General features: G+C 40.2%; 1 protein-coding gene across 1 annotated transcript; it reads right to left on the bottom strand.

Moving 5' to 3' along the window:
* Positions 1–25382, bottom strand: TECPR1 (tectonin beta-propeller repeat containing 1). The gene is made up of 25 exons (XM_071760445.1): positions 25236–25382; positions 22570–22802; positions 20715–20897; positions 20103–20225; positions 19302–19427; positions 17659–17833; positions 17463–17563; positions 15956–16057; positions 15421–15566; positions 14062–14585; positions 13033–13178; positions 12215–12370; positions 11580–11729; positions 10787–10944; positions 9431–9558; positions 9048–9150; positions 8273–8369; positions 7808–7887; positions 7437–7493; positions 5916–6090; positions 4676–4811; positions 4190–4282; positions 3375–3481; positions 2793–2912; positions 1–2076 (listed from the first exon to the last, which is right to left on the bottom strand). Exons 2-25 carry the CDS (start codon positions 22798–22800, stop codon positions 1879–1881), a joined length of 3615 nt encoding a protein of 1204 aa, XP_071616546.1. The 5' UTR covers positions 22801–22802; positions 25236–25382; the 3' UTR covers positions 1–1878.
* Between the last annotated feature and the right edge of the window lie 1675 nt (positions 25383–27057).

A 27057-nucleotide genomic window follows, 5' to 3' on the forward strand; every position in this document is an offset into this window, starting at 1 on the left:
TTTTCTTCTGATAAATTACTTTTATTTTTCAAAATTACTTCAACTTAAAGTCACTTTTCCTTATTTTAACTAGCCCCAACAATGCATTTTATTTTTAAATTAAATAATTTTCTAAATAGTAGTTTCAGAAGGCAGGTATTTAGTACTCAAACAGTTTATAATTTATGTTTTGCTCACTTAAACCAGTATTTTTACAGTAGGTCAAACTTGGCAATGTCGGGAAAAATGCAAAGGTAGGTTATAAAGAGTATTGTATGAAATCAGTTTGATTGTTGGACATGTAAACACTGACTATTAACAGAAAAAACTTTTTTATATGATGCAATGAAAACACAATCCTAACAATTCTCAAAAAATACACGTAGTAAAGTTGCTTATTTGGACAAGATGCTGTGCAAGTTATGCAAAATCTATTACGGCAGTTAATGCAAACATATTGTTTATGGTACTCTCAAAATATAAGTATAAACCAGAAATCTCTCATCCACATACTGGAAAGATCAACAGGTTTGGGGTTTTTTTACCAGTAAAGCATCTTGAATCTTCATTCACATTTTCATTCACATTTGGACTTTGCAACAGTGCTTTCCTTGGCATTAAAATACCAAATATATTCTTTTTAATACGTGCAAACAGAAGTTTTACTTCTACAAATACAGTACTGAGACCACACCACACTTCTCATCGTATAAAAATAACTCCATGTACAGTCACACAGGGAGAAAAAATGATTGTAAACTGCTGCCAGAGGAAAAACGTGGTGCCTTCCTGAAGGTATTGGGAGTGGCTTTTACAACACTTCCCATGGGCTGGATTTCAAATAATAATTTCACATCACAGTCCAATTATAATAGATAAGACAGGAAGAAAAAGCTGTTTTTGAGAATAAAAAGCGGCTTCTTGTTGAAGAAGGGATGGATCAATCATTTAGTAAATCCAAAGTGCTTCGTTCTGAACCCGTGTTAGTCTACATTGGCAAACTCAACTGATATTGATAAAGTAATTTTGCATTCTTACCACTGTGAAGGCAGAATATTATTCAAGGCCTCCTCTTACCTTTTCAACTCTGAAAGCATAATGTGCAATGATCTCAAACCTCATTAGGTAGGCATCTGTATACCTCAACTACCACGGGTAAGAATGAGAGACAAAACATCATTTACCATCCTTTGGGCTGGTAATTTAGAATGAGACTTTGTCAGGTAGTTAGACTGAAAAGGACCATGCTCTCCACATAGTCTTGCTGAAACCAGCAGTTCCACTTCTTGTTTAAGATATTGCTCAGTGTGAGCAAATACAGCAAAAAATGGCCCTTACTGGTAACAGCATCCTAAGCTGAGCTGTATAGAATTTGACTTTACTGATAGAAGCAAGAATAGCATGACCCAGGCTCCATGCCTGTATAAGCAAGACTGACATGAGCAGAGTTATGTGCGTGTGTAAGTGCTTGCACAAGCAGTCCTGTTATGTTTGCCTGTAATTCATTTAAATAGATATGACATCTTCATCTCTACTCAAATATAAATCCAAAGAGTAGTGTGCAAAGCGTGTGAATAGGAACTGTAATATTCACAGAAAAAGAAGGAAAGATGTTCACATTTGTATGGCTGTGTAGCAGCTATGGTGAAAGGTCAGAAACAGATGGTAGCTAAACAACTTGCCTGCTTTCACAAAACTCAACTGACTCTATCCAGTCACATTTTACTCAGGATGTAGTAGAAGAGATCAGTATTTAAAATACTCCATTGCAAACTCCCGTTCAGGGAAATATATTAGTAGCACAAAAAGGTCATGTTTTTCGCTCCAGGCAATAGACATTTAGCTTCTTTTTAAATTATACTGACTGCAGCATGTTTGCAACATGTAGATGGTGACAACTTAACAATTAACAGAATGTCTGTCCAATTCTTCACTTTCACTGACCATCAGAGGGGCTTTAGAGTGTTCTGTTTCCCCTTTACCCTCCTCATCTTCTAAATCCTTTGACACTGCAGGGTTTTCATCAGAAGTGTCATGTGTAGCGACCCGAGATGCTTCAGTTGCATTTCCCCTGACTGTAATGTGCTCCCATCCACCCTGTAAAAGATTGATAAATATAAAAGGAGAAACAAGTACAATATCTGATATGATGCTTTATGCACACTACTAGTTTTACAGTATTTATTCATGGGGTATTTATACAGTATGTATTCATATAATTCCAAGTAATTCTGCTCTGGGCTGAATCAGAAAACAGGCTCCTTGTAAAACAAAGCACAACCCAACGTACCTCCCTGACAGTGAGCTATGTAGGTAGTAACCTTGAGAAGTATTTTTATTTCAGGGAATTGAGATTAGTAGGGTCAGGTATTCATAACAAAACAAAACAGGTTTTCCATCAACTTACAAGGGGTCAAAACCTGGAAAGAGCCTTGCTCAAAACATTGAAGGTAACACAGGGAGCAGTAATGATGAACAATCACATGCAGACTAGGAAGGAATCAATTTTTTAAAAAATGGTACTTATTTTACTTTTTTCTCCATTATAATGTTGAAAGTACCTATTTAAATGTAATACTTACCAAATATAAGTAAATTAATTCCCAGCTTTAATTGCATAACCCATTACATTAACTTTAAAAAGAGGCCTAAAACTTAATAATAAATGTCAGTTTCCTGCAGGTATGAGAAAGGTCTAAAGCTTTCCTTTAGAAAGCTGGCCAGCTGGTCCAGGATGGCACTTCCTTTTCTAAGCATGTCCATGGGTATCTGGATATACATCCTCTAGGCAGTACTATGTCCCCAGCACTTACCCCAATACCATAATCCCATGATTGGCCTTTAGGTTCCATTGGCTGAACACCTGTCCGATGGCAGACTGTCCCACAGCTCAAACTGTGACTTCCTTGCACTTTGTCAGCTATCACCCAGACCTCAAGAAAGCAAAGAGGCAATAAAAGGTGCTCTTTCCATACAGGAACTGTATGACCACTTTCAGAAATCAGTCTTGATCTTGAATGGGCCAAAAATGCTCTAATTTAGTCAGATACCCCAAAAATAAGCTAGATAGCAGCGTTATCATTAAAACATTGCAAAATAGAAAGACTTTGCAGGAAAGAGATTAAATATATAAAATAGCCTTGTTAAAAAAAAAAAAAAAAAAAAAGAAGAAAAAAATTAATGAGGCTTTTTACAGCAAAAGGCTGCTGGCTATACTACTGTTTCATGGGCATGATTTTTATCTTGCTATCAGCATTCCAGGATTTAGACAGTGCTGTTGTGGAATAAATAAAACTAAACAGAAAGAGTTCTGAAGAAAATTGAATTTAAATACAAAGGCATGTAAAGCATAATTTAAAATAAACTAATGAAATATAAGAAAGCTTAATACACACCTGGTCCAAGGGTCCTATGGACATTTTACGGATATTATTTGAAACATGATCCCAAGTAGATCCTTGAGGGTAGCTTGGTGTGATACCTTGCCGGTACCAAAGATTACCTATAAAATAAATAGTCCTGGTTACAGCTCAGGAACTGCACTTGGTATAAAGTGCTAGTAAACAACAGAACAAATCAGTTGGTTATACTTTCTGTATTCTGTGGAAATGCATAATGGTTTTGACTAATGTGTGGCAACGAAGTTCCTACTTTGGAATTTGTATTCCTAAAGGAAAAGTCTTTATAACTTTTCTGAAAAACCAGGAAATAGTTTGTTTTGTAAAGTTTCTTGGGGAAAAATGTTCACATAAAGAACTATGCACTAAAGAAATAAACAATATTAAGATCTCTGAGAGAGACAGGTGTTAAAGCCTTGTTTCTTTTACAAAAGGGCGCATCATTATTTAACTTGCAATGACTCAGAACAGGAAGGTATTCTCTTTGCATGTTTTAGGGCTTCAGACAAATCTATGTATGCAATTCTCATCTTTTGATATTCATCCATCTCCTCCCCCCACCCCAAAACAGTAGCATTGATGCTGGATTGTTAGTATCTAGGGCACCATCAGATGTAGCAAAACTCACGTCTTCAAAAGGAGTAATTAAGTGGCCTACCTACTACATATCTTTGAACATGAAATATTACTCTTCATGGAGCAGCAGTCATCTGTCTGCAGAAGCTCTAATTTAGCCTCTCCTTTTTACATCAATCTGATATATACTGATTTGGTTTTTGCCACACTGGTAAATAATTTTAAGAGATCCTTACCGTTTTTATCCAACACAAACACAGACGTTCGTCCTACTGAGACTTGTTTTAGTTTTTGTTTTTGAGGTGAAGGAATATGGTACCAACAGTCACCTAAAAGTCAGAAATACTTGAGTAAAACATTGAAAAAACAGAATTATGTATGAGAAGTCTTGGAAATGTCCGCAGCTGAAATACAGAGCTGTGTAAGAAAGCTGTTAGTGACATTGCATTCAATATATTTTTAATATCTTGTTTTTAGAAACAAAAACTTTAAATCACACAAATGAAGAGCAAATTCACTGCTATGATTCACTGCTAATGAGTATAATGAGTATTCAGTGCTATGATTATAATGATTATAATGAGTATAACAGTGTGCACTATTTTGCACAGCTATTGCTCAGGACTCTGCTAAACAGTTTTGTCATTTTCAGACAGGGCAGTGTAATTGAACTTACATAATGCAGAAGATGAAGATAGTACTAAAAAAGTAGAAGTACTCACCTGCAGGTTTTTTTGGAGACACTGAACCCCGATAGAAGGCAGAACCATCTCTAGCAATAGCCCACACTTGATAAAATGCTCCAATTGAAATGGAAATGAAGGGCTGATCTGTTCCCACATGCAGCCAGGATGTTCCCTAAGAAACCATGAAAGATGAACGGAGAAGCAATAGGTAAAAGCTCCACAATAAAACATTGTTGGTTATTGCCATATGGTGAAAATCCTAGATAGTGAAAAAGACCCTGGGGAGTTATTCTTATGTAACTTTACTACTGAACAGAAACACGAATCTCAAAGACATTTGGATGATTCTCAAGGATGTTTGGGGATGCAACACTGAAAATAGCTACATATAATGTAAGAGGGTCTTTTCTTTTGAAATCACTGTAATTTAGGCACCTCCATGTCCCTGAATAGCTGAACTAGAGCCTTTTAAAAAAAATTAATAATCCCTTGGTTTTGATTACACAGAACAAGTCTCACAGAAATCAACTAATCTGGAGCTTCAGAGCTCAGATACAGTAATTCCAGTTCTTGCTACTGCAGTGCCTTACAGATCTGTGTAAAAAGAAAAAAAAAAAAAAGAAGAAAATCTCCTACAAATTTTCAACTTCTTGCCATATTTCTCCAAACTTCTCTAAGTATACTGTTAAATTGTTTTTCCTGTTGTAATTATGGCTTAACATCAGTGTCTATCAACCCTCAGTTGGTGTTTCAGCAGGAAGTATTCGTATGGCAATTATTGGACTCCTTGTTCCTTTCTGCATACTGAACATTCATTCATTATTTCTGTCCCAATCCATGGAAAAAAAAAAGTCAAATCTGTAGATTAGCCCACACCCACCTGTCTTAAATAAGCTATAAGATATCCACTGATATTGATGGCCACTATATTGGGACCATAGAAATTCTATCCCTCAGCAGTTTAGATACACACATTACCAATAGTTTAAACAAAAAAGGAAAGGAACTATGCTATCAGTGCAGAAAGTGGAAGTACTTCACAAGGAGACAGAGGTTCTGAGATGAAGGTTCCTGCAAGTGACAGGGCACAAGCTAAAGTAAACACTGCAGCAGAATTGCTGCTTTAGAAATGCAGGGAGCAAACTGTTACACTTTCAAATCTGGGACATGAAAAAGATACTGTGGTGCTTTGAGGGCATGGCCTGATTGTGTGTATGTACTTGCAACATACATGAAATACATCAACAAGGCAATACAAATAAACAGGGAGCCTTACAGCTGGGTTTTGCTGTGTCACTCCAAGCCTGCAGAGCACGTCGCCTTTGTCACTGATTGCCCACAGTGCTACTGCTTCTTCATCATCTGCATCTGAACTGGGAATTATGGAGATGTCCCACAGGGTCACAGGAGGCACTTCCAGCCATGGCCCATTGGTGACTATCTTACATTTTCTGAAGCAAAAAAACCCCACACTAGTCAGAAGTACATACTTGCTATCAGTGAATTTGTTTCCTGGTTCATTGTTGACTTCAGTGCAAGTATCAAGTTTTGAATTTTTGACACACATAGCTTTTTTTCTCACAGCTTTTGATTTTAAAATGTTACTTTATAAAATCAAGACCACCCAAGAAGTCTGTAGCCTAGCTGTCTAAAACTCACCGGGCAAACAGCAAGAACGTTTGACCCCCAAATTCAGTTTGCTCCTTCCACTGTCTTGGTTAAGGGAATAATTTTACAAGCATTTTTTTGATTGAGCTTGTTAGAAAGTTATGTAGCATCCTGAGGTAGGCAGAGATAAGGCAGCTGTACAGTAAGGAGTTGCAGGTAGAATATTCTGGAAATTTTTCTATTTCTTCTCTGGAAAATGCAAGGAAGTCATGCTATCCATTAGGGAAATTATGCTAGGTTCTGTCGTGCCAACAGCAATTTCCTTGTATGAATAATACCCTAAAAAACTTGGGACATTCCTCCTTCCTCCAGTTTTGAAAAACTGTATCCTATTTGTTTTCAGTTTTCAATTGATAGTTAAAACTAGAAGAAGTATTTAGGCTTGAGGGTATTTCTCAAATTGCTTCTTTTATTTTAAGCCAGCATTTTGATTGCTTTGTGGCACATCCTGTAACAACAACAGTTTGATGCTTAAAGACGTTACTTCAAAGGTTTTTATACAAGGGCCAAAATACCACCCTTGTAGTCTAAGTAACATACAGAGCAATGTGAAATTGTAGCTTCTCAGCAATTTATTAGTATAGCTGTTAGATACTCTACCATAGAAACATAGAAAAGCTGGAAAAACAGCAAATGCACAGACTTTCCCTGGTTAATAGAACAGACTAGAATATAGTGGCAGTTTGCTGTTTTCCAGGTTCCACCAGAATACAGTGTACTGTGATTTAAATGGGGTTGGGATTATCTATCGCCTAATCTGCAGTATACAGGCTTCACATGTTAAGATTGTTAATATAAAAGATGTATTACCAGTTGCTAAAATGATCTAGTATGTGGTACTACTGTTCTTTAATAATTTACCATAAGGAAAATCAGATATAGAATAGCTGGCTGACTTTTACCTAGGGATCCCACAAGTTCAAATAGGGTATCTACCTGTATTGGCTTGAAATTAAAGCCTCAATGCTAAAGATTATCAGCATCTCTATTGGAAATGGGACTGTTTAATGCAGATTTATTTGCTAATACTTTTGTTGATGGGGTGAGGAGAATCTTCCCCTCATAACTGAAAAGGGACTTTACGGGAACACTTGGCATTTAAGTTGGAAACAAAGTCTTAGTTCCTCACCTTGCCCAGCGCCTCCTTCGGACAAAGTCTTTCATTGTCTTGTGACCATGGTAGGACCTACCAAAATAGACTGAAATAAGTTTCATGAGGCTGCCAGAGCAACTTCAGTGTCAGTGCTGCCTGAGAGCACTGTCTCTCTATCTGCCCACCAGCCATGCCTGCTGACTTTAAAATGCTTGGACTACAAGCTCACCTTGCTGCCTAACCTCCCCACAGAATTTCAGCATTACTATCCCCATACAAAGGGGAAAATCAGGGCACACTTGTTCCTGTTAAAACACTGTTAATGTGCTGAATAGCAAAGAAGAGGTAATGAGGACTTCAGTAGTGCATTTGCCTGCTAGGATTTTAGGTAGAAGTTATCTCCTTACGCTGGGAAGTCTGATGCATACTGCCAGCCTTCCCGATCAGTTCCTCCTGAAGTGTTGAAGTCAATGTACCAATCAGATACCTATTGTCAAAAGGAGACAGTGAGAATAACAAACACAATCAACAACTAATGTATAATAACAATAACCTCTTCTGCTATTTCACTCAACTTTTGGAGTGCACTGACCTTCTAATACTTGCAATACAAATTTATACAGAGGTTCCCAAGTCTTTTCAATGGGAGAGAAAAAGATTGCAACAGAAGTCAAAGTCCCACTAAACAAAAAATCCCACTCAAAGCTTAACATTCTTTTGATGATAAAAGATTACTGCTATCATATAGCTGGGGAAACCAAGGTTCAAGCTTACAACAAATCCACAAAGAAAATCTGTGTCACTTGAGCCCAAGTCTTGTACTTGCTAAGCTTTGCCTTCTTAGTAAAAAGACTTTTAAGACAAAAATTTACCCAAGACCACTGTGGAGAAGGAGGTTTGGTATTGACTTTTGTACATTCCTGCAGGCCAGAGGCATCACTCCACATGTATCTGTCCGTGGGGAGACCTCTGTGGTGAAACAGTGTACAAGGAATTCAAGGTCACTTACAACAGGAAATTTCAAAGGTGAGGGAAGAAAAGCCTATTTGTAGTTCTTCCTATCTTCATACATGAAACAATCTTTTTTGTCATAAATCTCTGTATTTGGAAATGAATGATGAAGATAGTGGGAAAGAATCTTCTCAATTGCTTCCAGTTACACCAAACTTCACAGCCATATAAACTTTTCTTTGTAGAGTGATATTCCTCACTACTATTTAAAATTGGAAGGCAAATCCTGAGTTTCTCATATATTTGAATGCTTTTTCAATACTTCTGTTCAAATATAATACTCAGGGACCCAATGTATTTAGCACAAAATGTATTTAGCACAATATGTGTATGAGTTTATAGATCTTAATAAGAACTTTGCTGTACGGCCTTAATGATGCTGCAGGCAGGGGCTTTGTGCATTCATCAAACACAAATCTGTAATGTTTTGCTACAAATGCAGTTAGAATTGGTAATTACAAAACCAGAAAATTGAGAAACACTGCTCCTTTAATTTCAGGTTAACAGTAAATGTTGGAGGAGACTACAGATAGAGTAACTGTAATAACTATGCTGGAAAACTAGAACAGACCCCTTGTTTCTTTTGACAGTAGTAAAAAATTACAGTAAATAAATACAATCAAGTGAGTAAATAACCTGCTGCTATATCCAGTGACTGGGTTCCACCGTTGGTTCTCATAAATGTAAACACATTTCACATCTGACTGGGTATAAATGTTATCAGCACTACTGGCCAGTCCTGTGAGAAACAAATAATTTGGAATATGTTAAAGCTAAACTTTAAAGACACTACATTTAAAATTCCAATAGCTACAGTGATATTGCTGATTATCCTATTTCTCACTCTTAAACTGAAAATACAAATATAAAACTGCAATACCAATTCCTTCCTAACATGTGGCACTGTGTAACTCAACATGTTAGGCTGAAGGAAGGACAGCTGAAATACCTTCAGTAGCTAACCCAGTCAGAAAGATAAGTAAGAAATGCACATACCACAGTAGACCAACTGTCCATACCTTGAATGAAGCCTCCTCCATATCCACCAGTATAAACCCAAGCTGTGTGATCATATCCTATGCCCCACACTATGCCTCGGTTGTTGCACTCTATCAGTCGAAGATGACCTCCAACCTGACGCCAAAACCTGCCAGAAAAAAGACAACAGACATGTAGTTTGTCTTCACCACACCATAGGCTCTGCCCTCCTACAATGCAACAATCTCAAGGACACACAACTTGCTTGTTTGATGTCTGTGCAATCTCTCAGTTAAGGCAATTGTCACTTGAAAGCATTTCCCTCTGAACAACTACCAGAAAGTCAGCTGGAAGGAACCTGTCTGCCTCCACTTGGAACTTTCAGTCCTTGAAGTATTTTAATATTGTTTTATTTTTTAGCTTGTATTTTATACCTACATGCTTTTTTTAAACACTAGTTAGGAAGATCTTGCTAGAATCTTTCAGTCTTAGTAGCCATCAATTGCCTAAGCTTTAGCTTCATCCTCATTAAAAAAAATTCTATGACTTACCTTTATCTAACAAGAAAACAAGTAATTTATATATTCGCTAGGAAGGTTGGTAAAAGCAAGGGCTCCCTATTCTCCTAGTCTTTGCAGGTTAATCCTTTTCTGAGGCTTCACAAAGCCAGCTGCCATGGTATGTTTATGGGGAAGAATGGGGAAAAAAAGCAGATTGCAGAAGATTATTTTGGCTATCAGAACAGCAGGAGATCATCTAGGTCACAAATCTCCCATACTACATGTAAGAAAATATCAGCTTTGTGATTTTCCAGATGTTGAAGGTGTTCTACCTTGAAGAAAAATGACTACAGGATTTCTCAGGTATTATTCAGACACTTTGTGCAAGTATCCTGGAATTTTTAATTGAAGATTGGTCTGTAATCCACCAGTTCTGAGGCTGGGTTGTTTTTTTTTTTGCTTGAAGAGTTTGCAGCACTACATTGTCCTTGTTGCAACAGAAACTGTAAAGGAACTGCTTTTGTCTTATGAGGACTATGAGCACTATGTCTATGAGGACTGGGAACTTCAGATTTCCTGACAGATGAAACTGAAAGTTCAAATTACACTACAATTACAGTGATTAGATTTACTTTTAGTCTTGGCCATCTCTTAATTTAAATAATTATAGCCTTAAAGATGCAATCACAAGAAAAAGGGATCTCAATGGCAAAGACTTTTGAAATTGCATGAATAGGTCTGGTGAATTAAAATATGATCTGTAATTATGAATATGAAGGCAGCCATTAAACTATACTGTGACAGCCCATCACAGCCACTGACTATGACACTGCATCCCAAGATGATGCCATAGACACTGCATCCCAAGCAGAAAGAACAGCTCCTGAAATCTCTTACATTTGATCACAAGGCATCAGCTGTGGTCCAGCCTCCAGTTCAGGACTTGGCTCACTAACAAAGATGTCTCCTTTACAAGTAACTGACCAAATGGCATGGTGAGAAGGAGGGCCTTGGATCTGTCTGCTTTCACAACAAGACATGTTCAGCAAAGACAGCTACAAAACAAGAAGCAGAAAAACAAAATCTTGCCTTTACACTGAGAACAAAAAAACCCATAGAAGCTTCAGTATTACAAAACCAAGTTTTTACCTTTGTGGGTTCTTACAAAGCAGCAAAGTGAATGAGCAGCTTTTTCTCAAAGGCAGAGAAATTCAGTGTTCTAGAAACGAACACAGTCACTGGAACCAGAGTGGTTTGCAGTGTCTGATCATTATGAAGTGTCTCAAATCTTCCATTGCTTCAGTGTATACAAGCCTGCCTGCCCATACCTGAGACTTGCTACAATGGTGAAAACACTTAACAGTTCTTCTACCAGTGCAGAAGAACACAGCAAGTGAATTAAACTCCTAAGTCATTTGCAGCCTAATCAATATCGAGATAAAAAGGGGAGGAAAACCAGCATTGGTTCTAATGTGGGTAACTGCAACATCAGAAAGTGTGCAAACTCCAGAGGAGATAGGAAGCATCAGGTGCCTCTAAATAAATTGGAACAGATTTTTTAAGTACCTAAATTGTAGAACATGTAAGTAGCATAGATACTGTAAATGTAATGCTAGATTTCAGAGAACTTTCAGATTTTATGTTTTACTTCAGATATTGCCAGCTTGAAGTGAAAAATTCACAGAATTACCCAGTCATGCATTTCTTGCTCTGTTGTGGCTGCCAGGCGGATTGGCCATCGCTGCTTGGTCCTTTCAGGTGTATACAGTGCAAAAGAGTGTTTGGCTTCATTCAGAACTTCCACTATAATAGTGACTTCATTCAGGAACACGTGGATATACTAAAATGAGAGAAAAAAAAATTGCGACTCGGATACCTTCCTCAGTGCCAGCATTTTTGCATTTCAGGAATTCCTGTAAAGCATAGCAAAGAATTGATTCTTGGTGCAGAAGGAATGGGGCTCTATTTCCAGTCCTGCACTACCAGATTCGTACTGCTCATATGTATTAACTATGAAAACCCTGGCCAGCCAAGCTCAGCTCTTTCTTCACAACCAAGAACACTGTGAACTTCCAAAGGAATTCCTTATTGCATGTGGTTTAAACAGTGTGGATTGTTGATGACTGTGTACTTCTGACATAGCATCAACACAGCTACAGCTTAGAAAAGCCTGCAATTTGCTACTGCCCTGACTACATTTGAATTTGTGCCCAACACTTAGAACAATAACATACCATAATTTTCCTCTCTTAAGAAAACTGTTCTACTTTCAAAGGTTTTCCTGTGCCTAATGCAATGCTCTCAAGGATCTCCAGTTGAACACACCTTTTTCTCCTCATGATACATGTAATAGATGAACAGGATGCTGTCACGCATTCCATCACTCCCAGTGAACTGCTCAAGGGCAACTCGAACATCCATCCATTTATGTGGCTTCCAATTCCTCCACCATTGCAAGGTCCCAGTTTTAACCCAAACTGACTGCAATGCAAACACAGATTTACAGGAATAAGCAAACTGTGTGAATCTTTTTATTTCTCCCAAATACTATTTTTGTGACCACAAGAAATCTGCTGCAGTTTAGTCCGTATTGAATCAGTTGATTTAGCAATTAGCAATGAAGAGACCAAAATATGAATGGATCTGAAAAGAGACAAGGAGTCATAGCAAAGGGAGCATTATTCAGAAGTGCTGCTATTGATGTGTTTACATTATGGCTTTATTTATGCAAGCTGCATTAATGCCTTAATGGTTGTAGAGAGCGAAAGTTCACCTACTTGAGTCATTGTTTCAACTAAGAAGCCTCATCTTCTGGTGGAGTAATTCATATAATGCTCTATTGTTGCAAATGTTTCTCTGTTTATTTGAGGATTCAGTGTACTCAAATAACGCTGACCAATATTTGCTCCTATACAAAACTATCAGCTAACATTTTTAGAAAGACTGCTGCTCCATGTCTGATAAGCTGCTAGTTTCTAACGGGGAGCTCAGGCAGTGATAATCCAGGAAGTCACAGACAGAAATAAGGACAAGAATATAAAGCTGGCAGTTAAGCTTGGATCAGTACATCAGAGATGTATTACTGATGTTCAGCATCACTAGATGTGCTTAGCAGATAAGATATAAATGCCCTGATTGCTTACCTGCTCTATAGCCTGCTCATAGTGCCTAAAATTCTCCAGTTCTCGCTTTGTCCTTTCACTGAGCTGTTGAAAAATCTGCTTTCGCCAGGCTGCTGTCTGTGCTGGAGTGATAGACAGAGACAGAGATTGCACAGAGGATGACAAACCTAGAACAGAATCCAAACCAATAAACTCTGGTGAGCTTTGAATACAGTTATGTCAAAGGTAAAACACTGCTTTGAACACTGGACTGAATCAACCCAGTCTAACATGACTTTTCTAATTATTATACTTTGGAATCAAATGCCATAACTGATAAATGCCACTTTAGAGTCAAATGCCATAACTGATGCATAGAAATAGGACCACAAGATGATTACATAGAATCTTTCAAAGCTATAGTGTTTGTTGTGAGTTTTTCACTGTACTAAAAGATAACTAGGGAACAGAATGCATTAAGTTACACTGTCATTAAATACTGGGATGCCACAGTTCATGGTTTGTTTTGAAAACAGTTATATTCCACTGTCTTTCAAGAATCTAAATTCCAACCCCACTCAGTTATCAGCAGGGCTTCTTTTCACAATGCCTCTTGAGGAATTTCCCTAATTTACCCTTCTCTCAGTAGGAATGAGACAGTTATTTGTGGAAGTGAGGCAGTTATTTGTGACATCTGCATCTCTCAAGAGAACCTTTTCACTACTCTCAGTTACTGTTCAGTTGTATTATGTGTTTTTTCTAAACCTGTATTTACATTGCAATTAAAGAGAGATGCAGACCCAGCATAGATTATTTTAAAAAATTCTTACAGAAACTCAGAGAAAATATCACTTTTACATTTCTGTATCTCAGTCCTGACATGCTTTGCAACAAAATATGCATGACACTGCCCTCAGACATGAAGTGTATTAACAAACTGTAGTAACAGATAATTGGTTATCAGACATTTAGCACTATAGTTTTGTTCAAAAAACCAAACCAACGTTCTTCTTAAAGAGCATATGGAACTGTAATTGGGAATTAGTGTCTGTTGTGGTGACTGGATAGTACCTGATGGAGCACTGAACCATTTTAGTGGGCTGTGCAAATCTACAAGACAGCCTCCCCCGGACACCCAGGCCCACAGCGGGTGCTCATCGGCTCCATACTGTTCTTCAGCTCCCACTGGGAACACACCAAGGGAAGCCAAGCTGGATGTTTCTGCAAAGGTGCTGACAGACAGGACTGGATGCTTTTGGGCCTCCTTCAAGTCAATGTTTGTCCACTGCAGTTCTGCAGAAGAATTTGGGTTTGCAGAAGATTTATGCACTTCAGCATTAGCTTTCTCATTACAAGTCGAAGTGACAGCAGCTTCTCCTTGATCAGAGTCCAGAAGATCCACACACAGATTTGGGTGTATTTCTGCTGTCTGGTCGCCTGTGCTGTTACCACTGCTGGCTGCAGCTCCCATGGGGGGGGTGTTGGCAAGGTTCATGGGTACACTTGGAAGCTCTGTATCAGAGGAAGTATCTGCATCGCCCTGAATGACTGCATTTGTTTGGTTCTGAATATCATCAGTAAAGAAACAGCCAGCACTGAAGGACAAACAGATAATTAATTATCATTCAGAGCATTCTAAATTAGCACAGGCCTTAGCCCAGAGACATACAGAAATCAACCTAGCATTTCAGCTTTAGGGAGAGAAACATCAGACTTCTTTTTTAAAGGTCAAACTCTAGTCTTCAGGGGAGAGTCTAACACAAATCTGGCAGACCAGTCTACTAAATCTGAAATACAGAAGATACATAATTGATCCTTTCAGTCATTCAGTGATGGTGGCTGCCTGCAACTCTCAGGAAAACACTGAAGCAATATCACATTTTCTGAATACGAAATAATACATTTTTAAAAGCCCATTATTAACTTTATGATTGTTGTTGCTAGAGTAGGCTTCTACTCAGAGCACACGGACTCAAACCAGTAGCTTCTGCAGCACTCACAATTTCATTGGCGTGTCTTGCAATAGCCAAGAGGCCAGGAGTCAGTGGGGAGTTACTGACTTAATCTAAGAAAGGAAATGTACAGTGACACTCAGGAGAAGGCTAATTCCTAAGCAGAGTTCAGACTCCTTCATGATATTTCAAAGGTAACATTTTCTCTTATTAGAGACTAATTCCAGATAGTTCCAGAGAAACACACTTTACTGCAAGCATGCAGTGAATTCCAAAGTGGGAGCTTCAGTTTCTACTCTTGAGTGCAATAGCTGCTGCTTATTGTTAAAGGTAAAAAATGCAAATACTTTTGGCATACAAAATGGTTAGAGATGGCTTCTCCAGTTCCCCTTGACTGTCCTATTTGAATGTAAAGAAACATCTCCTAGCATTGAAACTCTTTGTGTACAAAGTTTTCAAGCAGATATTTTCTAAGTACCTGAGCAGACTGGTGGAGCTCCCAGTCTGAGATCTGTCACTCTCTCGGCCAGATACAATTGCCTTCCATGTCTTCCCACTGAGCTCACTTGGTGTGACACCTTGACGAAAATAAATTGCTCTGTCATCACAGCCAATTCCCCAGACCTAGGGAAGGAAAGGGCATGGTGAAGGAAATAGCACGAGATCCAGGTAGATACAGAAAAGGTGCAGGGGTTGAAAATTTAGCACAAAAATCAGCTGGACATCATATTTTCCTTTTGTGTTCTTCCTTAATGCTGATACTGTAGATTCAGTATAAAATTCTGTACCATGCAGAAAAACAATTTGCACCTGAATGTGCCATACAAGAGACACGCTGGCTGTTATCTGCTGGTGTAGAATTCAGTCACACGCTCCTTCCTATAGCACATCAACCACATGGACCTCTGTTAAGCTGTGCATAGTGGCAGTGCTGACAGAGCTCACCACATGTGAATACTGCCTGTGCAAAGGGGAACACAAGTATCCTCACAACTGGTATACAGCTGTCTTACCTGGTTACTTAAGCCTACAGTTACCATCATCATTTCTCCAAACATTTCAATCCAGCTTGTCCCACAAGGATTATGAGAATTCACTCCTCTTCTAAACCACACCTACAACAACAACAGCAGAAAGTCTAAATTTTGCTCCTTCTGCATTAGCAGGCAGGCAGCTGGAATTTGGTGCATTACTCTTGATCTCCAATATTGTTTTGTGCATTGCCTTAAGAAGTCACTTAACCTCCCTGGGTCTTTATCAGGTAAAGATAAAATCATTCTTTTAATTGCAGTCAGACTGTATGTCCTTGTGACCAGCTACAGCCAGAAGAGGCCACAAGGAGACTTTCTGTTAAGACTTTCTATGACATAGTTTGCATCTTACCCACTGGAAAAGTATTGCTATTATATGTCAACTGTAGGATATTCTTGGTGACCCTGAATAGACTTTTAAGTAGTGTTCCTGTGTTCAAATCCCAAGAGTAGGGCTGATGGAGGCAACTGTCAGAGGGATCTTTTCAGTGGTACAGCTCTTTGAATTGTCTCCCCTTAGATTAGTTTCTAGCAATCAGAAAATGTCTGTGGGCTGAGTACCTGGAAAAATCTTCCATCTGTATTTAGCATATGGTCATATAATGGCAAGCAGCCACTTGAGAAGTTGGTAGAATCATGTAATAGACAGTGTACTTGGCCATCCTGTGTCAGATCTGAAGAAAACCATGCCAGCTTATCCACATCTATTATAGTGGTTTTATTTGGCAGATGGAGCAGACTGGACACTGTGTTACTATGGCTCAGCTGACAGGTACTTATTAAACTAATTAAACAATTATTTAAACTGCTACCATAGACAGAATTAATCAATGTTTTTGAATTCAGGATGAAGGGGGTTGATTACTGTGAGCACAAGAGCACTCTAGTGCATTTTTCAGGACTTTAAACTCCCTGTGACTCAGCAATCCTTTATGAGTTCCTTCCAACCTGAGATGTTCTGTGATTCTAAGTTGAAAGCCCAAGAAAGTACTCACACCTACAGATAACTGATATGTCACTTAATAAATACAGAACTCCTACATTAAAAAGCTGACCAAGAGGGAACAGTTAACAGTAGGAAGATAAAAAATAGAAACACACAGAGAAGTGTAGATTAAAATATTCCCCATCCTGATTTTCATGTTACCTTCAGACTATGTGGCAATAAGACTGCACAGCTAGGAGTCCCTTCAATTTCAAGACTTAATATCCCCACCCACCTACCACACCTGTCTGACTTGGATTTAGAAAATTTCTTCCAAGAGAAAATCAGAAAGTCTCTCTTAAATTAAAAGCCACTACACGTATCACAAACTGCACAGTATTCCCATAACAGCAAGGGGGACTGGAATCCCCCAAACCATGGAGATAGTGAGCACAACTCCCCTGTCTTTCCTATGAAAGTTACACACCTGTGTTTGAGAAAAGCAGATACAAAAGGGGAGGTAAAACCCCAAAAAAACCAGAACCGAAATATGACCCCTCTTACTTTTTTATCTTTTGTAACACACCACACCACATCAACACCCACAGAGACGTGCATAATCCCATTTTCAGAGCTTGGAGACTCCACAATACTCCAGGAAATTCCTGCAAGACACAAACCACAGAAGACATTATAGGTTGGTTTCTTATTCAACACTGCACAAATCAAAGGAACTTCAGCTAAATTTAAACAGCTTTACCTTGAGGGTTATTTCTGTCAATTCCTTCTCTCACAATAGCTTGGCCTTCCCAAAGTGTTGCCCAAAGGAGGTCGTATGGTCCACAGCTGATCTGTACAACTTCACCAGGAGTGGTGATTAAGGACCATGTGGAACCTTCTGGATTGTGATGGCAGACATTTTCTCTGTACCATACCTAGGCAAGTTTAAAAAAACCAAACAAATGAAACTTAAATATTTCTACAACAATGAAACCATTGAGACAAACTGGAAAGAAAAGTCCTCCTGTAACAAGAGGATTTTTTAATGCAGTGTATGCCCTTTGACCTTTAAAGGTATTTTTTGATGTTGATTATACAGTTAAAGACTATTTCCTTATGTACTAAGGGAGGAGGCTTTTGTACAGACTAGCTTTTATCCTGGAAGCAAATCTGGATTGGGTACAGTAACCTATTGCTACAACTTCTGTGTATATTTAAACATTCAAAACCACTTCATTGTATTTCAAGGCATGTTACATAAACCAAGGATGAACAAATACGTAACACAAAAATGGTACTGTTAGATGATAACCTGACCTCACTTTCACTAAGCAGAGCTTGCTACAATATGGGTAAAAAATTCCACTCTCTGTGCAGCCTTCACTGATACCCAGTCCATTTGCTAGTCTTGGTTCTACTGTCAGTGGACTTTTCTATAGACAACAGTCAAACCAGGAAGGTCAAACAGAAAGCAACCTGTGGTAGTCAGTCATATGAGTGCTCCAAAACATGACTGCTGAGTGCTAAATTGTCATATTTAAAAAGACTTCATTCCTCTGGGGACTTTCACTTGAGAAATGAAAGCATCTTACAATGTCAGTCAAGGGTGCCTGTAGAGTGGGATGCTTGTCCCTTATTACTGGGAAGTATGAGGCAAAGGACATTCTACTTTAAACAATTCAGCCACGATTGCTTGCCTCTCCAGGTAGTGCCAAGTATGACTGAAATCTCAGGCTATCTGTTAGAACTATTACTTTCTTCCCTGTGAGACCATAAGAAAGAAATTTTGTAAGAACAGGAATGTCAGACACATGCTGGAGGGATGAAGGAAGGAAAGCAAGAATTGAATCTCTACAGCATTAAGCAATAGAGAAGAGACTTTGTGGTAGGCCTAAAAACCAACTAACCAAACAAAAAAGGTTTATATTTTTAAGTAGAAAATAAAAGAAAAACATTCCAGAGCTGGATTCCACTCTGCTAAGTCAGGAGGTTGTAATTTTATGATAAATAAGTCTTAGAAAATAATTTTGTAAACGTCACTGAATCATTCCTGACTTCACCACTGAGATGAGGCACGGTGCTTTTAAAGAATCTTTATCAGGTTTTAAGGCTCCTTCTCTTTGTTACCAGTGCTCTGCATTCTGGGCATTTTTCAGGATTACTCAGCCCAAGTTTTTAAGATTCACATATTTATAGAGGTTCACAGCTTCCATAACACAGCAATGAGATATTAAGCCCTTCAATTTACAACACTGGGTTGTAATGTAGTCCGAAAGCAGCTTTTGCACAAACAGCGTGTTTCCTTATCCACATAAGGCAGTAACAAACCTTCCTCATTTTAAAAGCACTTAAGACCTTTTCACTAGTAATTTATATTAGAAAACCTAAAGAAGATGCACATACCCTTCCTTGTAAAGAAACTGCCCATACTGATAAGCGGCCAAGAGGCTCATCGGTGATTTCCCATCCTCCAATGGAGATATCATTGAAAGGGTCTGGCAACTGCTCTGGATCATCATGGGATACAATCTGAAGCAAAGAGAAAGGAAGTTTGGGAAGAGAAAAAGAGACACCACAAACAGATAAGTGATTTGGCTGGTGGCCTAAATTGTTTCTCTTAGATTGGTTTATGCATCATTCAATAAAGCAGCTGAGCATGGAAATTCTTCCTCTCGTTCAAGGCTGTCCACACAAAGAGAGGGGAAAACACTGCAGAAGCAGCATGAAGAAGTCTCTGTTTCATCCCATAAATAAAGGGAGTTTTTACTCACAGAACAGCGCATACAGATGTTCTCTGAATTGGAAAGCTGGAACATCACAAATTGCAATTGTTGTACATTCTTAGAATGGAAAAACCATTCTTGAAGAATAGTTATTTATACAGATAAACGATACCGCTGGTGAATGACAGTAGACAGGTGCCACCTCAAGAGAGAGAGCATTCTGTCTAACAACTAAGGGAAGTTAAAAAGTTGGTTTGAAATTTGCAAAGGAGATGAGCATCTCCAACTGCATCACCATGAGATCTGGCATCTTATTACCACAGGTTTCTATGAAAAATCCCAGCCTCCCATTTATGCTTACAAGTCAGGAGTTAAGGAACTCAGGTTCAGCCTACACAGCACTGATAAAATGAGTTTCCCTGCACTTGTAATTTACTATTTCAGGAAATCAGTTTATTTAATATTTTAAAGAGAAAAAAACCTTTGCCCAGACATCTCGTGATTTGTATCTCCTGTATCTGATCCACCTCCTCCGTCTGACACAAGAATTCCATTTCTTATCCTTTGTGTAGGTGCTGGGGAAGTCTATGGCATAAGTCCAGCCCTGCAAACAGAGGTATTCTTTTATGAACATCAGAACCAAGGGAAAGCTTGAAATAATAACTCAGAGCAATTCTGCACAAGTCTCTCCTACAAATACAAGTTACTGTGCATATCTACGCAACCCTGATTAACAGATCAGCTAATTCCATGAATAATTTATGAATCATGTCCAAATTCCTCTGTAGGATATACATGGAACAAACAAGATACAGTATTTACTTTCTTCACAGTAAAGATCTTACATAACAATGGCATCCAGTTGCCAGCACTCTGTGGCATGATCAGAAGTAAAAAGCTTCTGAAGAAGCTCCTATAGACTCAAAAGCCTTTAAACAAGATCATTCCTTGTGCTGTATTATAGTTGAGCTACTTCCCAGAAAGAAGTAGCTATAAGAAGTTTAGTGCCTTTTATTTTTACAGACCATTTACACTTTTATTTTACAGACTAAGGATTCCCAGAACAGATCTCTTTTGGATATTGTTCACCTACCCCTTTCTCTGTTGGTTCCCCTCCAATATTTTCATCCACATACCAGTCAGACTCCCACTCCCAGTGTGGTGAGGGCAGTGTGAAACTATCAAGCTGCTGATGTTTTAGCCCGCTCACATCACTCCACTGCCAGCGGTCACTGGGCAGTAATTTCTCACAAAAGCCACCAACAGGATTCCAGCGCTGCCAAAAATAACAAATTAAACATTTTATTTGAGATCACATCATCTCATTGTACATCTAGTCCTAGATGATACATGTATTTTTTTTCTGCAGTAGAAGAGGAATAAATTACTGGGCTGAATTGAGAAAGCCCTGAGCTAACAAAGTCTTTGGAGGAAGCGTTTAAGATATCTAAGGGCTGACTGCAGAGCTAGACCCAACCCAGTCATTGACAGCCACATAAATAGGAACATCTGATGATATATTTTACCACTAGCAGTGCCATTTTCTTTGGCATTATGATAATGCTGCACACATGGCCTTGGGATCTCTAATTTATTCCCCATGAGAATGATGATTAGCATCTTGCACTAGAAAAATAGCACAGTTTCTGTACCAGATACCGTGTCAAGATAATTGCATCAGTAAATCTTCTTACATTGTGGTTTGGTTTTTTTCCCCTGAATTTGGCTTTACTCAGCTACAAAGCAAATAACTTGCTCAGGTTTTCACCAATGCAGCTGTTTGTTGTTTTTTTTTCCCACCACACTCTCACCTACTGTAGAAATACTGGCAAAAATTGTCATGTAATACTGTCTTACATTTTAGGGCACGTGGAAAATTAATGCTTTAAAATATTTCTGTAATTTTGATGCAATATATTATTTACTCTTTCTAATAACCTGGCTAAACTGCCTTGCTCATTATCTGTAAACTGAGGTTAATTTTGGTTTTTTTGGTCCTGATGAATATTTCCTTTTGGGCTTTCTAGTATTTTGTTTTCCATTTTTTTTCATAGCCTAGAATGAACAGAAGTTTTAAAATAATAAGTAAAATGAATTTTAGAGTTTTGCATTTTTAAAGACCATGTTTACCTAAAAAAACCCAAAGAGTCTTAAATAGCTGGAAAGTAGTATCAATATCAACCAGTGTGTAAAATTAGGATTTTTAATTTCTATTCATGTAAATACATTTGTCATTTCTCAATTAAGATTTATTCCATTACCTGTTAGAAAGCACAGAAATGTGCTCAAGAAAATTCTTCAATTTTCTCTCTCAAATAACTTTTGCTTAACTTAAAAATAAAAATTTCCTTTAAAATACTATTTCATAGACACTCTTTTGAAGTGCATTACATAGGAAGGATCATCTTAACATTTCTATGCAGAAAGGCTGGAAACATTGTACTTCAATGGAGAAATATGCCTGTGTTAAAGGAAGTCTTTGAAACACTGCCAAGAATATTTTTTTAAGAATACTGTATTTCTGGTAACATTCTTTCTTGCTTGAATGTTACACTGGACATCCTTCTAAATGGATTGTGTATTTGTCACCAAGGAAAGAAAAACATCAGGTGAAATGGGTGATCATTTCAGTCTGAATTGGCTCATACAAACCAGGCCATAGTACACACTGGCACTGCTTCTGGTAAGAGCAGGGCAGTAGAACCTTCCACTGGGAATCAAAACATTGAAAGAATAACCTGCTATTTGGCACACATACACTCTTCAGAAACATCTGATAAAAAAATGAAAACAAATAAAACCAAGCAATCTTCCTGTGAGAAAAAACAAAACAAACAAACAAAAAAAAAAAAACCAAACATGCAGAGACAGCTGATGCATGGATTTGTTATCATTCCTTTCTGACCTGTACCTGGCAGGACAACAGAGGCAACCCTCACACATCATACCTGATTCTCATAGGTTTCTTCCTGGTATCGAATGGGAACGTCACCCGAGAGCACGTAGGTGTACACTTGGTGATCACAGGCTATTCCCCAGCAGCACTGTTTGACAGCAGAGACCCGTTTAAATTCCAGCTGTGTGTCCTTACAGAGCTCCCAGTACTGGCCAACAGTAGACAGAGTGTAAACCCTCCCAAAAATGTCAACGGCCCACAAAAGTGAACTGGGCATGGCCATGTCTGAAAGGCAAAAAGGGGCTATTAATGGAAATGACAGTTTTAATGTAAATAATGACCTGCTGGCAGCCAGATCTCTTTCAGTCAGAGCAGTTATACCTCTCCGAGGGCTCTGAAAATCTGTGTGAAACACCTTGCTACAGGCACACTATTGTCCAGCCTACAGGAGCTCACATTAATAGGACAGCTTTGGCAGGCTAAGGACAGAAGTCAACACTGAACTGAGATGAAGTAGAATAGACCATGCTGTATCAGAAGGCTTCACTCTGAAATGCTGATATAATGCTACACACACAGCTCAGAAAGCCCTGATATTTTTCAGTATCTCCTCCTCAGCTTCTTCTTGGCATATGCCAACATAGCTACACAAGCACAACAGAAAAGATGTGAGTCTTCTCTATAAGCATCTACTTCTAATCCATGGACACATTACTTGCCTGCCAGGAAATTACTTTCCAAAGCATTCTGGTGACCACTTTGGGATCTGATCTTTAATATACATAGGTGTGACATTTATTTAAGTATACAGAGTGTGGTTTGACAGCAGAGATCTGGTTGGGTGCCATTCCAGTTCTGTCACTTAATAACCTGCCATTTCTGGGCACTGCAGCCCTACCCTTCATGGAAGGGTCAGCATTTCATGTGAAGTAGTTGTACGTCAATCTTTTTAGAAGTCTGAAAGAAAGGCCTGAGTATTTCTGTCACTTTGCCTTCTGGGTGCCATTAAAGTGAGCAAATTTTGGTTGTTCTGTATGTCTGACAATCAGAACTACTGATAAATATGTTGACTTTGCCTCCAGTTCTATGAACAATGCAGTAGGGGACTAGGAGGGAAAAGGTTGAAAAGAGGACTTGGAGAAATGAGCACAATGAGAGAAAAGAGGAATTTTTGCTTGGAGTCAATGTGGAATAATGATTCTTCATTGTCAAAATGCAACTGTGCAGTGTACACAAGAGCTTAAGGAGACTTGTGTGCCTGTGTTCTGGCTCAGAATAAGCAGTGGTGTAGAGGGACCAACTGGTACAAATGTATTTGAACAGCAGAGGTGAAACTGTGGAGAATCTATGTCAAAATCAGCATAGTGAGTTCACACGGGATCCCAGGGAGGATATTTCAGAATTCTTTTATTTCTAGAACTGCTGCTGCTAAGTACCAAAATGGATCCACCAAGTGAATAACAGGAAACAGAAAGAAAATTTATAGCAGCAGGGAACAAATGAGGCCACTGGAAGGTCAAGAGCAAAGTTCTCCTGTTAGTTGTGGCAGAATAACCACAATGAATCTTCCAGGCTTTTTTCTGTTGGTGTAGTTGGACCAGCTAGCTGTTCATCCTCTTCATATCCAAAAGGCTTTTTCTACATTACTGAAAGTAGGATAATAAGGAAAAGATGGAGTGAAAATGAGATGAAAATTATAATGTGTGTAGCACTGGGAAAACAAAGGCTATGAAAATATTCCTTCAGCATTCAGCATTAGCACTTAAAATTTTGCAAAACAGTCTTAATAACAGAGGAAAATGTTGTGCATTTAATCATAAGCAACAAGAGTGCCAGTGAGACTGGAGTACACAGATAATGCAATGAAGATATCTACCAAGCTAAAAAATACATAAAACTTGATGCTAAGGTGTGTTAAAGGTGGGCAAATATGTAAGTGAAGGCCTGTATGTGGAATGACAGCCCAGGCAGGCAGAAAAGTACCTGGAATGATTCAGAGAAACGAGTGAAAGTCCCAGAGATTATGAAGTTAGGAAAAAATATACATGTGACAGAATTAAGATAATCCAGGCAGCTGCAACTGGATTACCTCCATTTCCACGGCACACACTTGGCCAGCTGATCCCATTCTCGTACGAAGCAGACATGGACGCGCGGCTTTACATCCGCGTAGACCCCAAAGGGCTTTCCAAACTTACCGAAGCGTCACGGGCACCCGGGAACCCCGCGGTGCGACAGCGAAGGGCGGGCGCGCTCTAGGGCCCCCGCGGGGCGGGCGCCACCTGCGTGGGGCCGGGGTCCACCGGGCATCCCCAGGCCGACACGGAGGGTGGTCAGGGCGCTCATCGCCCTCCTCCACCCTGCTTCCACCCAGAAAGGACCCGATCAGCTGCGGGCAGAACCCGGCAGCGGGGTCTCCGCTGACGGCGGTGCAAACCCGCTGGCCAAAAACGCCCTACGGAACCCCTCACGCCTTCCCCGGGGGTGCTGCGAGAGCTGCCGGCACCTCCCCACGGCCCAGCCTCGCTCCTCCCGGTGGCACCGGAACCGGCGGGGGTGGGGAAGCAGCAGGGACACCCCGAGAGCTGCGCGGGGCCCGGCAGCGGCCCTGTCTCCAGCCGCGCTTCCCTGCTCAACTCTCGGCGGCTGGACCGCTGATAGCGAGCGGCTCTGCCAGAGCCCATCCCGCCCCCCTCCGCCCCCCGGCTCTCCCCTCACCTGCCTCCCGCGGGCCGCGCCTCTCCTCGCCGCTCCCGGCGGAAGGACCCCGCGCAACGCAAGGACCCCGCGCAGCGCTCCCCGCTCCTCGCCAGCGCAGCCCAGCGGAGGCAGCCGCGATCCCAGTGGCTGCGCCGCCGCGCGGCCGTTCCAAGCGCCGCCGCCATTGGGCGGGGAGGAGCCGCGGCCGCCGCCTCCGGACGCGCGGGGCCGCTCTGCCCGAGCAGGGCAGCGGGGACGGAGCCGCCTGGGGGGGGGGAGCCCCGGGGACGCTTCAGCCGGGGTTCCGCAGCGGAACTCCCGACGGGCCCGGGCCACCGCTGGTGCGCGGCTGCAGCGTCGTGGGGCTGGCCCGGGCTCCGCGGAGGTTTGAGCGGGGGTCATCCCAGGTCCCCAGCGTTGGGGGAGCGCCGGCGCCGTTTCTGAGGTGAAACCACCAGATCCCCCCTCAGCTCCCTTCCCCCAGTCAGGCTGCTGCACGGAGAGGGTGAATGATTACAGAGTTAGGAAAAACAGGGGTTGCCTGAAATGGTGTTTACTCGTGATGCATCCGTCATCAAAGGGTTTAGAGGGAAGCAGGAGAGGGACTTACGAAGTGATAGGACAAGAGGTAATGGTTTTAAGCTGGAAGAGGGGAGATTGAGGTTAGGCATTAGGAAGGTGATTTTCTGTGAGGGTGGTGAGAGACTGGCACACGTTGCTCGGGGGAGTTGTGGATATGCCATCCCTGGAGGTGTTCGAGGCCAGGTTGGGTGGGGCTTGGAGCAACGTGGTGTAGTGGGAGGTGTCTGCCCACGCAGGGAGGTTGGAGCTGGATGATCTTTAAGGTCCCTTTCAACCCAAACCATTCTATAACTCTATGTGTTGTGTGAATTTTAAGGAAGGAGGCAGCCTCTTGGTAGCAGTACAGTAGTAGTCCCACCCAGAAAGACACCAAAGATGCTGCTTAACATTTTTTGCAGGTCACCCTGTGTTTGCCATGCTACAAAATGATAACCTCTCTTTGAAAGTGCTTGCTTAAAAATCTCACATTTGCCATCACATTTCTGTTCATTCTGAAGTGATTCAGAAAATCTAACAGGAATTTCTATGCCTGTCCATTCAACTAACCGAATGTGAAAGAGATCTGCAAAGAAAAATTGTCTGAGATCTTTTTTTATCTCAAAGGGGCAGCAAAGAAGGGTGGAAAAACAGTTTTCTTTCATTCAAGGCCTTTTTCAAAGGAAATTGGCAGGTAATCATGGAAGCATCCTGACGAGTTTCTAGTTGTTAGTTAAAGAGAATACGGATGCCTTGTTCTTGGTTCATGGTTCAGATGGTTTTGCTGTGTAGAAGGTTGTGGTTCAGAGGGTTAAGGTACACACAGTAAGTTCTCTAGAATGATGGTCATGTGAGGTGAAACCATTCTGTCTGGGTTGACTCCCTTGGAGTCCCAGGGACACTTGAATCGTGCTGCTGGGGTTTGGTACCTTGTGCAGACTGGTGCCTACCTCAATACAGAATTTTTGCTCCCTATTAGTGTTTTGATGATTTGATCATTGTAGTAAAACATATAAAAAAAAAAAAGACCAAGAACTGTTTAGATGCTGGGATCCTAGATCCTTCATACTGCAAGGTTTGTAGGGGTTGTGACTGATAGATTTGAAATGTATTCAATCTAGTTGCCATTTAAGCAGGTGGAGACAAGACTTCTGTTTTCAGTGGCAACTGGATTGCAGAATCATTTAAAGAGCATTTTCTGGGATTTTTGAACCACAGTCCTATAATGTTACAGGATGGCAGCATGAATGATTGATTGTGCAAGGAGTTTGTGTGGTAAGTC

This window comes from Heliangelus exortis, chromosome 17, assembly GCF_036169615.1.
Source record: "Heliangelus exortis chromosome 17, bHelExo1.hap1, whole genome shotgun sequence".
NCBI lineage: Eukaryota > Metazoa > Chordata > Aves > Apodiformes > Trochilidae > Heliangelus > Heliangelus exortis.

Excerpts from the sequence above, each read along its gene's own strand:
- TECPR1 (XM_071760445.1), bottom strand. The coding sequence starts at position 22,800 with ATGGCCATGCCCAGTTCACTTTTGTGGGCCGTTGACATTTTTGGGAGG. Across the intron at positions 14,586-15,420 it reads AGCTCCACCAGTCTGCTCAG|TGCTGGCTGTTTCTTTACTG; the intron begins GTACTTAGAAAA and ends TTTGTCCTTCAG. Across the intron at positions 7,888-8,272 it reads CTTCTCCACAGTGGTCTTGG|GTATCTGATTGGTACATTGA; the intron begins GTAAATTTTTGT and ends TTTTGACAATAG.